General features: G+C 32.8%; 4 protein-coding genes across 6 annotated transcripts in view; 3 read left to right on the top strand and 1 right to left on the bottom strand.

The window, feature by feature from the left end:
• The window catches only part of LOC138867791 (ribonuclease P protein subunit p20-like), an 8,643-nt gene extending 7,180 nt beyond the window's left edge, over positions 1–1,463 (top strand). The window contains exons 2-4 of the mRNA XM_070144575.1: positions 97–267; positions 393–558; positions 1,313–1,463. Of these exons, the coding sequence (XP_070000676.1) occupies positions 118–267; positions 393–558; positions 1,313–1,452 (456 nt within the window). The 5' untranslated portion in view covers positions 97–117 and the 3' untranslated portion in view covers positions 1,453–1,463. The remainder of the gene's footprint in view (positions 1–96; positions 268–392; positions 559–1,312) is intronic.
• A 75-nt stretch (positions 1,464–1,538) lies between these two features.
• LOC138859054 (transmembrane protein 203) lies at positions 1,539–2,413 on the top strand. The gene is made up of 2 exons (XM_070144576.1): positions 1,539–1,678; positions 1,939–2,413. Exons 1-2 carry the CDS (start codon positions 1,625–1,627, stop codon positions 2,290–2,292), a joined length of 408 nt encoding a protein of 135 aa, XP_070000677.1. The 5' UTR covers positions 1,539–1,624; the 3' UTR covers positions 2,293–2,413.
• Positions 2,414–3,286: 873 nt separating this feature from the next.
• LOC113828348 (mitochondrial import inner membrane translocase subunit Tim29) lies at positions 3,287–6,130 on the bottom strand. The gene is made up of 4 exons (XM_027381288.2): positions 5,980–6,130; positions 4,289–4,390; positions 3,938–4,112; positions 3,287–3,634 (listed from the first exon to the last, which is right to left on the bottom strand). The coding sequence occupies exons 1-4, from the start codon at positions 6,080–6,082 to the stop codon at positions 3,406–3,408; spliced, it is 609 nt and encodes a 202-aa protein (XP_027237089.1). The 5' UTR covers positions 6,083–6,130; the 3' UTR covers positions 3,287–3,405.
• LOC113828337 (lys-63-specific deubiquitinase BRCC36) overlaps positions 3,614–12,500 on the top strand; it is a 9,453-nt gene continuing 566 nt past the window's right edge. The window contains exons 1-8 of one of the 3 annotated variants that reach the window (XM_070144573.1): positions 3,614–3,662; positions 8,469–8,598; positions 9,242–9,340; positions 9,745–9,850; positions 10,451–10,539; positions 10,805–10,936; positions 11,179–11,287; positions 11,490–12,500. The exon at positions 11,490–12,500 is cut by the window's right edge and continues 566 nt beyond it. In XM_070144573.1, the coding sequence (XP_070000674.1) occupies positions 3,643–3,662; positions 8,469–8,598; positions 9,242–9,340; positions 9,745–9,850; positions 10,451–10,539; positions 10,805–10,936; positions 11,179–11,287; positions 11,490–11,656 (852 nt within the window). In that variant the 5' untranslated portion in view covers positions 3,614–3,642 and the 3' untranslated portion in view covers positions 11,657–12,500. Of the gene's footprint in view, positions 3,663–6,398; positions 6,555–8,468; positions 8,599–9,241; positions 9,341–9,744; positions 9,851–10,450; positions 10,540–10,804; positions 10,937–11,178; positions 11,288–11,489 lie in introns of those variants that run through there. The other 2 variants (XM_027381276.2, XM_027381277.2) reach the window with 2 other exon arrangements.

Below are 12,500 nucleotides of genomic sequence, written 5' to 3' on the forward strand. Positions count from 1 at the left end.
TCTCTGCTTCTCTCTCTCTGCTTCTCTCTCTCTGCTTCTCTCTCTTTCGTTTTTTTCTATCCCCTCATATCTCATTCCTTATTTCTTTTATTTCAGAAGTGTTGCACTGATCATGTAATGGCAACAGAAAAAAAAGGAAGGGCTTCCAAAGTTCCTAACAGTGATAATAACATAGATCCTGATGAACTGTGGTTACGGCGAAGACTTCCACGACACTTGCCAAAGCGTAACAATGATGTCTATGTAAATAACTACTCTAACTTTAAGGTAAGACAACTGCACATTTTCACACAGCTTTATTGACATTGTTCTAAGGATCTTGACATTGATTGTTTCGAAATTTAAGACTATTGTTATTTGATGATTCCTCCCTCTCCCTGCTTCATTACTAGGGACAAGAAGCACGAGCACTAAACCTCTTGCATGAAAGTGGATGGGTTGTGCTACATGGTCTGGGTTCAGCAGTGCCACGTGCTATCAATCTAGCCCTCTGTCTCCAAGTTGCAGCGAGAGGACCTGCAATTATTGATACGCGTACTTCAACAGTTTACCTATCAGGTATGACATATAAACATTTTCATTTTTTTATAATTAAGTTATTTATTTTTATTTTTATATTTTTCTTAGCTGCTTAGTCATTGTCAACAAGAACTGATGGACAGCAGAATTAATGCATTTGAAATGTTTTGTGTCAGCTGTGCTTTTGATAATGTGGGTATTTCATACCTAATATTTCTGTCTATACTTGCTATTATTGGGGTATTTTTAGTCTCCAGTTAGCTGCTGGTTATTCTGAATCTTATTGAAAAGACAGCTGACTTAACTCAATGACTAGAAATTTATGTACTGTCCTATGTATTTTTTTGTGAATTTTGTTACATACGGATGGCTCCAAATGAGCTTAGCCAGTAAAGGAGTCTCTAGTGACTGAGCTTGATTTCCCCCATGCTTGAAATAGTGGGAAAATGTGTTTTTCATTCTTATGCTATTAATATTGATAATGGTATTAATAGTATTGATATTATGATTATTAAATTATTAAAATATTAAGAAATGAATAACATTAAAGGCAATAAGATTATATAAAAGCTTTTCCATAAATCAAGGAAAAGGTTAAACAGTAGGACTAATAAAGGACTCCTTCGTAACTGAGCACTTGTAGGGCCATGAACTAAAATTACTGTAGGTATGGCATGTATTCTTGCCTTATAGGCTGAATGGGCTAAAATATATTGGTACTGAGAAAGAGATAAATGAATGTTTAGAGGCTGTTTTGTCTCTTTAACTAATTGCCGGAATTTTCGTTTTCCAGATGATATTGAACCCACATTTGATGGGGGTGACCAAGAATATCATACGAAAGGAAATGCTGCTGTCCACATTAAAGTTACCCTAAAGCAAAATATAACCAAGGAATCAGCTACTCCAGATAAAAGCAAAGCTGCTACTTGAGTGTGGCAAACGAGTTTGAATATTGAAAAAAATCTCAATATGAAATAAGTGTCAATATCAGAGAAGATTGAGCTTTAAAGTACACTTTTTGATGCAGAAATACCATTAAAATCAGATATATTTATATTTGTAAATTATTTTGTTATATTAAGAGCTAGAAGTATTTTGCAAAATGTTTTTTTCCTTGTGGGAACTAACCATGTGGCTTGGTGTCACAGTTCTGGAGGTGAGTTTTTATGTGCTATACAGTATTTGTGAAATTTTTAAATAATGGTATATTGTCATTGTGTTTTACATGCTTAGAAGAAATATTACTATTGCTTTTTATATTTGATGTAGCTACGGACAGGAATGGTAGTTGTAAAATGAGAAAGTGGATTCATACTCGGTCTAAAAAAAAAAAGTCTTCTGCTCCAATATGTATTTGAGTTAAGAACTTTGAACAGAATGCATTGGAGGTATTTATTTTCCAAATTCTTGTTCCAGATGTTCATATGGCTCACAGCCGTGTTGATCACACTTGTCCTGGTGGTCCTGCGAGTAGAAGAGGTGATGCCGCGGATGAGTTGGTGGGTTGTCCTCTCCCCCATGTTCATCGCTGATGCTCTCAATACGTACTTTTGTGTCATTGTCCTCATTAGAATGTACCTGAATGGTGTGCTCAAACCAGCCGCATTACGAGCACTTTGGAGTTTTTCTGTACTTACATTAGGTTTTATTTTTAAATTTCTCTTGTGTAAAAAGTTGGTGAAACCCACTGAGTTCGAATATTCTGCTGTAATGTCACCTGTGTTTATTCTCCTACAGTTGATCATGATAAGAGCATGTCACCTTAATTAATTTGTAATATTCTCTCTCATGTTTTAATGAATAAGTAAATTAGTTTACAGAGACCATAAAAAAAATTTGATAGTATGTCTCCAAATGATTTACTGCATAAATAAATATTGTGCAACTTGAATTCCAGTTTTCATTTCAATCTACCTGAGAGACCAGCAGACCTTTTCTCTGAACAAAGGTTTGATGATTTAGGCCCATATTTAAAGAGCAAAATAAATTGTGTGCGAGTAACAGGGCAAATGGGCAAGTAAATTCGATATATAGAGTTGCCTTACTTTAAAGTTATTTGTGTGGGTCAATTAAAGGTTACAGGAACAAAGCAAGTCACCAAGACCTCCCCAATGTCTTACACATGTGATATGACAAAAAATAACAATAAAAGTAACATGAATATAATTATAATATAATTATGAAAATAATATTGATATAGCATGTATATGTTTCCAATTGATATTATTCTCTGGATTTTAGATGACTGTCATCCTGAAGTTCGATCTTAGGTTACATTTAAAGAGTATTAACTAGCCTCGTTTATAGAATTTAATACAAAATAGAAAAATGGGTAAAGTAATTTTCAGTGTGATTTGCAATACCTGTGGAGGGCATTTTGTGGAAAGTTACGTAACAGGATAAATATAATTTTATAACAGAGAAAAATAAAGGGGTAATGTTGTCAATGCTGTCTGTTGTCAACACAAGCCTGAGAGCTAGCTTCACTTTAACTCTTCACTTAGTTTAGAGAGATAATATAACTATTTCTATCATTGACATACACTTTTGTAGTATATTAATTATATTGCAAGATTTTTTTTTTCTTAGCCTTACCAAAGAATATATAAGTTGTACAAGTTTTCATAAGCCTTGCCATGCTGTGTTCATCCCGAAATCCAGGAATCACTCTAAAAGTTTACGATATTTTTTGTTTAAACAAAAATCATGTTTGTTAGTATTTAATCACTTAACAATTAAAAATAAAAGGATATAAAAATATCAATAACTTTATAAAACAATTTATGTACATTACATACATTTACATAACATGTTTCAATATATATATTTCGTTTTACAATTTACATGTGCACAGTTCTTTGAACATTACAAAAGCAAATGTCTTTATTGTGTTATTTTTTCATCACTTTTTGATATCCATTCATTCGGATTAATATCAAACTCCTCCATTTTCTTGTCAATAACCCACCATTGACCCAAAAATCCAATGTCCATGATGCGTTCGTGAAATGTTAAGTAACGTGGTTTGAGGTAGTCACAACGTGATTTAAACACTCCACAAACCTTGGAATAATTATCTACCCACAGAAAAGAGAAGAGGCCAATGCTCAATCTGAAAAGATGGTGCAGGAAAAATGCGGGTAAAGTTTGGATTATTGTTATATATATAAATATGCACACCTATATGCTTTCATATATATTTCTTCCATGTGTTGCTTGATCAGTGACATCAAATCCTGACAATATGTCCAAGTTCAGAGAAAATATCAATTTAGAATTTACTTTCTGGGCTAAGAGTATGGGAAAAAAAAAAAAAAAAAAAAAAAAAAAAATCAGAACATAACTAGCAATTATTAAGAAAGAAGAAAAAAGTATTTCATAAGAAATCTAGTTTACACAATATCTTTTAACCCACCGTCTAACTAGTCCATGGTTATAGCAGTCCACTAAATACTGGAAATGAGCATCAACCTCTGGATTTCTGATGCTTTCACTAAGCATTGCCGACTCATTCATGTAGGTCTGAAGGGTGCTTTGGAAATCCCTCTCGTCAGGGTTTGTGTTGAATGCATAGAGAGTTCCTCCAATTACTGCAGGATAAACAGTAAGTTAGAAAACAAGATGAATCCAGTAAAATACATGGTTACCAAAAAATATCCATTACAATGAAAAAGATAAGCAGAATATAGCTCATATCTAAATATAGAAAGACACATCACAACCTGCTTGCATTATTCACAAACCTGTATTTCAAAGAAATACTTACAGGAATAATAAAATGCTGCCTTTACTGGATACTTGTAGGTGTCTTTGACAACATCAACGGCTACTTCTTTATAATCCTGAGCTACACCCACCCAGTAGTTACCTTGGGAAAGAGAAAGGAAAACACTTAAATTGTTTCTTACTACTTAAATCATAAATAATTCTTGAAAAAGAAAATGTAGTGCACAAGAGGACCTTACTATGACAGCTTATTATTGCCCATGGTACCATGAAGAGCCTTAAGAACTACTTTTGCATCCCAGATTTATCAAACTGTACAAATATAATTACATAAATACAGATATACATATGGGCACACATGCATTCATATTTATATATACATAAGTAATTTGGCTCCTGGTGACTAAGATATTACCAAAATAACTTTCCTGAAGTAGAGAATTTTCTTATGTCAGAGGCCAAACAAATATTCAACATCATATTAGCAGACCTACCAACATGAACCCAAAATGGTAATGCAAAGATTGTGCCAGATACAAATACTTGCATCTGACTTGTACAAATAAAACTGAAACTGTCATGCAGCATCACAGCAGCACTCAACAAGTGCACCTGTTTTTATCTACCCTAAAAATATACAATTTTTACACTCATGACCCTCATCTTAATAGCGCCATCTATTAACATTATCATTCTACTGAAATTGAAATACATGATACCAACCTTCAAATACCAATACAAAAAAAAAAAAAAAGGAAAAAAATATATATCAGCAAAGTGTGATATATAACTGCTGTAGATATCTCATTCTACTGTAAAATAACAAGTAAACTTATACAATTTAATGGGTGTTGTAGCTCTATCTTGTCAGAACATGTAAAGGATATCTGGTATAGTGGGAACCTGCTGCATCTTTCATACATGAGTAAGGCAAAAATTACCTAATTTATATGGCATGACACTACAAACAATTATCCAGTGACCGCATCCAGCAATGCCTTGGTCTCCACACTTTTGCATAGGCCAATAATCCACCATCAAAATTTTGTAAACATGAGTAACTGAACTATTCAATGATATATGGAAGTGACCACTGGCTGGTACAGCAGAAAAGCCTGATTGGTGTCCTGCGCATGCGTGGTGAAACAGACAAGATAGCGACATCTTGAGGAAAAAGATGATGATACTACTCTTCATCAAGTTATGTTAGATTCGTACTTATTACCTGGAAATGGATACAACTGCTGTACACATAACCTCAGCCTTAATACATAAAACTGCATCCTGTATAGTCGTAATTTTCCAAAACTGTGTAGTACAAGGTAAACTGTAAATGTAATGGACATAACAATCAAATTGCTAGCAGTTCTTCTCTTGGCCATTCCCCTTTTATGTTGAAAATCATTACTTACACATTGAGTACGAAAAAACAAACAAAAAAACTATATTTTTTTCGGACATTCACACAATCGTTTTCTGGAAAATTACACTTGCCACCTTATCCTACATTAAGGATTTGCGATCCTGCGTGGTAGTCTCATGTCTTATAGGCAAGCAAACCCAAATTATTATAAATAACAACGAGACTTCTTATTCTTTAATAGATTTTAGACTATAATGACGAGCCTGCCCGGGTACCGCTGCAAGGAGTGTTCACATTTCTGTAAGTACAGCCAGCTAAACGAGGATATATGCTGAACATATACGTTATTTAGTCTCTACATTACATACCCCACTTCTCTATATAGCCTCCTTTCCATTTTTCTGGTAATCTGACCCTCCATGGCTCTTTTACACTGAGCGACGATAATCTTCTCACAGCAGAAGTGAACATCTTGTGGTTGTGGACATAGTGATTGAAGGGACTACTTATGCAAAATAACATTTATCTGTGGAAGACAATGTGTGCACGTATGTAATACTATGTAAATATTTTCATATTTTCTTTATCATCTATGCGACACACTGATGAATATTATCAAAATTAGACAAAAATTGGTTATCTATATACAGGCTCCCTATAGAAATCTTGTAGATTTAAGAAGGGTCACTTATATAAAAAATGGATACATTTCTTTTATGCTCGCTTACATTGGTTCTAACATAAGAATTCTCTTTTTGTTTTATTTACTACATATTTATCGACAAATGTGAAAACCAACTAAATCTTTGTTTATCTACATACAATATCCCTGAATACCTCCTATGAAGGACAATTTTCACAAACTATTCAACTTCAGAATACCATATTGAACAGTGAAAGGTACTGATTGTGAGACTCTTTTGATAATCTTTTATTGACTAAGGTATTTACATTTACTGCAGATTTTCTACGCGTAGGTGAAAACAGCACACGGTCAGATATTGAGGTTACAGAAATGTGATTTATTAAAGCTTTCTGTGCTTGCAAAATCAGTTGATTATTTACGGAAAGGATAATAAGGCAGTAGTAATTTTTGCTGTCTGTATGATTAAGAATATATCAGGCTGTATAAAGCCTTGTTTCACTTACTCAGAGAAATAATAACATTGTATATTATCACACACACAAAGAAATAGAAATTGTAGATTCCTAAGAACATTTTGTAATTTTTCACATAAACTAACCATGGCCCAACAAACAAACCTCTTTGATAAATGACCATTGAATTATTCGGAGTACAACCACATCAAATAATGTTGTTTCTTCTGCACTTTGGCAAAGGCCAAGTCTACACCACGTATTTTGGCAATACCGACCTTCCCTGTACGGTGATGAATTGTCAGGAATCTAAGAAGTGTGCTCTTACACTGATTATATTGATTTGTACACATTTTATAACAATTGCATTTGTGTTTCTGTAATCCACATACGGCCCTATTCTGGATAATTACTGCTGTCAGATATTTACACAAAATTTTGCCATGTATGCACGTAATATACCATTATTTTTTTGGAAGGATAGAATGAGGCCAAGTTAGCCAAGGTCTACAGTAAACTGGGCTTTCTTTCTGTCAGATAAGTTGGTCTAAATCCACAGAACAATCTTGTATTTCTTTACAAGCTGGGGTTTGGGATGGGTTAGACATGCAAATTATTTTATGTGTGGCTAAAGTTTAGGTTTGCGTATAAGGTTTAAGATTATTTATAAGATTACTTCTGGTTTTGTTCTCTCCATTAGTGAGATACGTCGACCAAATTAATAGTGGTATTTTAGTATTTTTTATCATACAGTTATTTATAACAGGAGCTCAATTTTTTTATTTTCTCATATGGAATTTAAAGTAAAAAGGGAATGTATGAATACTACTTATTTGACAGATATTTGATATTAGTAAATTCTTTATAAATTTTTCTAATCTGACATGACGACCTGACCTGACCCAGTTTGAAACATAACCAACCAACCTAACTAATCTTAACCTAAACATAATGTAATCCTACCTGGTGTTATTTGAAAGGCTTAGCTAAACATCACTACTAAGGAATATATTTTAGTCAGAATCATATATGTTGTTACTTGTTTTAATACTCATGTAAGTTATAGTTGTTTTGATTGTTGGGCTAAATTTATGTAGTCTGGTAATATATATTTTTTTGATATTATTGTTTTTGTTTGATTTGTTCTAATGTTCTCTGTTCTACTTCATCTACCTATTTCTTTTTTGTGACTTTTTTTCTTTTTTTTTTCCATTCCTTTTTCTATTTGTATTTTTCCTTGATCATATTTCTCCGGCCTCACGTTTTATTGTGTTTCTTCATCTTTGTTTATTTATTAATTTTTTTCTTTTTATTATTTTTTTCTTGCTATTATTTTTATTTGTATTATGATCTTTCTATCTTTTTTATTACTTCTTTTCTATTTCATACTCCTTCTCTTTGTCATTCTTCTGATCTCCTTCCTCTTCTTTACTGTCATTTTTCTTCTTTCTTTCTTTTTCTTCTTCAGCTGCTACTACTTTATTTTTTCCTTTACTTTAGTTTGTTCTTAGTCTTGTACCTCCTTCATTATCTCACCTGTCTTCCTCCTTTTCTTTTCTGTTTTTTCATACTCTCGTCCACAGTCATTGAACCAGTAGTGAACTCTTTCTTGGTCATTCAATATTTACTAAAAACTTTTTTGTTGTAAAGAGCAATGAAAAAGAAAAATGAAATCTTTACTTCCCAAAGTACTGCTTAGTCCTCATCTATGCTCAGTTCTCAGTCTGACACATTTTTCATACTTGCATTTCCCTTACAGACTAGATCTATCAGCCATGTGGGTGTCGAGTGTAAGATTGGCTGCCGATGCTTACCTTGTGTGTCTTCATCATGCCCTCACAACAGAGAAGGAAGAAGTGATGGGACTGCTTGTTGGACAATTCAGTGAGGTATTGAAAGCGTTCAGTGTTGGTGTTATGTATATCAGCTTAATTACTCCTTTTGGAACAGGTCCTAACAGTTGACATGGGCCACTGTGTTAGAATCCTCAGTGATACAAAATTTTATTCTTTTACTATTTCAAAGTACAAGACTAAATAAGAACTGCATAACATTTATTATTTATTATTCTAAAACTCAGAATATTCGTTAGATTGTAACTTGGCTGCGCTTTACACATAGCCCTTGTAGAGAACAATGTCACTGTATATGAATGAAATAGCAGTCAGTATAGTTGAGAAATTACAAGGAAAGTCGGGTAAAATGAAAGCAAGAAAATTAACACCATTACTTATTTGACATTTCAAGATGAACATTATCAGCATTATCAGTTGGGTCATTCAATTACAGTACTAGTAGTTAAAATATGAAAACTTTTAAAGATTTTAGTGAGAGGTATCAAGTTTTGACATTTATTTTCTTATTCACTTATTCCTATTATTTAGTTTTATCTTATGATAGTCTTAAAATAGTAGTAATGCAGACATTTTTGTATCAGATATTTATTCTTTTTCATGTTTTTCTTACAGTTTAATGTGAACTTTTGCAATTTTATTAGCTTTTCACTAGTTTGGCTAATCTTGAATCTTCTAGGGCAATGAAGTGACCTGTGATATTTATTCAGCTGTTACACTGAGAAGATCAGATAAAAGAAAAGACCGTGTGGAAATATCGCCCGAAATGCTGATTGAGGTGAGTTGTGAATTCTCCAACTCTTGTTTCCTTGTTGTCATTTCTGAAGTGACTATTGCAGGAGGAAAGTACATTAGTAATATAGTATGTAGATTTTATGCAAAAATGAGGCAAGAGAAATCTAGAAACTAGTAAGTAAAGACAAAAGCTTTATTGCCAGACCTAATTAATCATTATGAAGTAAGAATATCTTATATTTTATAATTTGATTTTTTATAATTCTGTCATGTTATTTCAATTATGTAAGGGAATGAAATTAAAAAAAAACACACAAAAGGATCATAAATGGCTTTTAAGCTTGAAATAAAATCTAGAGAAATAATAGTTTTAAATAAGAAATACTATAAAGACCATAGATCGGAGTCTTTTAAATTCAGCACATTATGAGTCACAATTGATTTCAGGCGCAGCAAAAAGCCGAGCAAATGTCAGCTTCCAGCGGACAGGAACTCCACATTGTGGGCTGGTATCACTCTCATCCACACATCACAGTTTGGCCCTCTGACATAGGTAAGTGGTTCTTTGAAGCTAATAATGGTATTCCTTCTTTATGTGTAGATATATGCAAAGTTATTTTTTGATTTAGTAAAGATTCTATCCTTTGCACTTCCATGTATGCACTCTCATTCACACATATACTAAATCACTCACTCATACACATGCATACATGTCCACTAGGGTATTTCAATAACTTTTTTTCTTGGGAATGTTATGTTTTCATCCGGAAATTGACCCCATTTATTTTGCGTTCCAAAAATACCAGATTTATCAGACTCAAAGAATATTACAATGGCAAACAAAAGAGAACCTTAAAGTTGTGACACAATGATGACAGTCATGTTCTTGTTCTCTAAAGATGAACTGTGTAATCTGAACTTTGAGAAGCTAGAACAAGTTCCAATTTTGAAGCAAGAATCATTAGCTCTCCACATTTAAACATCTGAAGGGAGACATAAACTTAATGCAAAAGTTGTGTAGTGAAGGAAATAGTGTTTGGAAAATAACATGCACTCTATTCCAAGCTACAATCAGGAGTGTGATCAGCTATTTAGAGAATTGAATCTTAATAACCCCTTACTTTGCCTAACTTGTAAACATATTCACTTTCAGATTTGCAAACCCAGGCAGGATACCAACAAATGGACAGCAGATTCATTGGCCTTATTTTCTCAGTTTACAATGAGGATAAGAAAACCAAGGTATGTTTTCCCTTATATAACTGTTTTTTTTTCAATGATTCCCTATGTAAAATATGTTTGTGTGCTTGATATGTTTTATGGAAGGTTATCATAAAAAAAAAAAAAAAACACACACACACAAGAAAAGATTCTAAAAAATTGTCCATTTCTATCATCTTCCTGTATTTGGAACTAATAATATGTACATGTATTTTTTGTAACACTTGCCATTTATTTATTCAAGGAGAGGAAAAAATATCATTACACTGAAATTAAATTATTACAGGTAGGAAGCCATCAGGTAACCTGCTTCCAAGCAACCAACCAGAGTCCAGAGGGAGAGGCTCCTCAGTACGTGCGATTACCGGTCCCCTTGGAGATTCAGCCAACCCCAAATTTAGCCACTAACAACCAACAGGTCAGTTTTCAAAAACAGTCTTATTTAATATGTTTATTACTTATAGTTGCACTTATGTAGATGTGGTTGTTTGCTAAAAGATAGCTTCCTCTTATCAGTGTTATACAGTTTAAGTTTTTGACTTAGAGCTTGGAAAAAATGGCATATAGATATTAAGACTCTATTGAATTATTCAAGATATGAAATAAATGTCAAATTTGTATGCATATGATCAATTTCAAATTAGTTTAATAACTCCTCAGGCCCTGGAGAACTTGTGTGCAACACTTTTTGATGAGCAAAGTGAAGTGCTAGAGTTGTCAAGACAGCGGTCTCCCCAATACCCACTTGCTCACTTACACAATGCAGCTGGTAAGATCTGTATTTATTGTTATAAGTTCTCAAACCTTTAGTTCAACTTTTCTTCTTTATTTTGTATTAATTTTAAATTTAATTGCAATACTATATTATTGTTTATTTATCATAAGTTGAATGACTGCTGTTAAATATTCTTGGAACCTATATCCTCTCAGTTTTCGTGGTTGATATTCAACTATTATTGTTTATCTTTCAGTGATGGTTCGCAGTGTTTGTGGCCTTAGTAGCCTTGTGTCAGGTCCTCTTGTTTGCACGATGGAGGAACGATTACACCACATAAGAGGCACTACGCAGCATCTCAAACAAGAAGCAGAGTACTTAAAGAACCTCCTTCTGGAAAATGAAATCAAAGTTCCTCTTTAAAATTTGCAAAAGACTTTAGAGATGTGTAAAAGTAAGGAAATTTACAGTAAGGCACTTTTTGAGTGGAGTTTTCATTTTATAACTTTTACATGTCTTCTTTTCTAGTCTGTTTTGTATACCTGAATTTATACACCATTAGGTTTTGCTAGCTGATTTTATGCAGAAAATGTTTTTGTAGTCATAAAAAAAATGTTCTATATTGTCAGTAGATTTTGGTTCTTGTGTATCAACTTTGAAATATTTGATTTATGAGGTTATATTTATTATTCAAATTATGAACTAAATGGTGAGTTAAATCAGGTATATTAATAATTACCCATATTAATGAAGTTTTTATGATCAAGAGATTTCATAGAACCATCTATGAAATTAGAGGTTACCTGGCAGCTTGCTTAGTGGCAAGGGTTAGTCAGATGTTATACATTTAGTTCACATGCAGAGTCTGCAATTGATGCTGCCAGTTAGTAAGAAGAATGATTTTGCAACAAATTTGTTGTTATTTTAAATTTACACCACTGATCACGGGTGAAAATTCGTACTACATCAGTTGTATCACCTGATTATATGTAAATTTGTATGTGAATTATTAAAAAACTAATTTATATTACTGAACAGAAGAATCATCAATGGTCACAGCCATACCCTGGCCTGCAATAAATATAATGTGTAACAGTGTAAATAATATCTTCAAAATATTTTGAAATTAAATTGTGATTATATTGGATAAAGTAGAAAATATACTTTGTGTAAGTTTGTTATAATGCGAACTAAAATCACATTCATCTTTTTATTACCAATTTCTCAGAACACAAGTGAATAAAAAGCATTGATATGTGACCTCTTT

Source organism: Penaeus vannamei, chromosome 32 (genome assembly GCF_042767895.1).
Source record: "Penaeus vannamei isolate JL-2024 chromosome 32, ASM4276789v1, whole genome shotgun sequence".
NCBI lineage: Eukaryota > Metazoa > Arthropoda > Malacostraca > Decapoda > Penaeidae > Penaeus > Penaeus vannamei.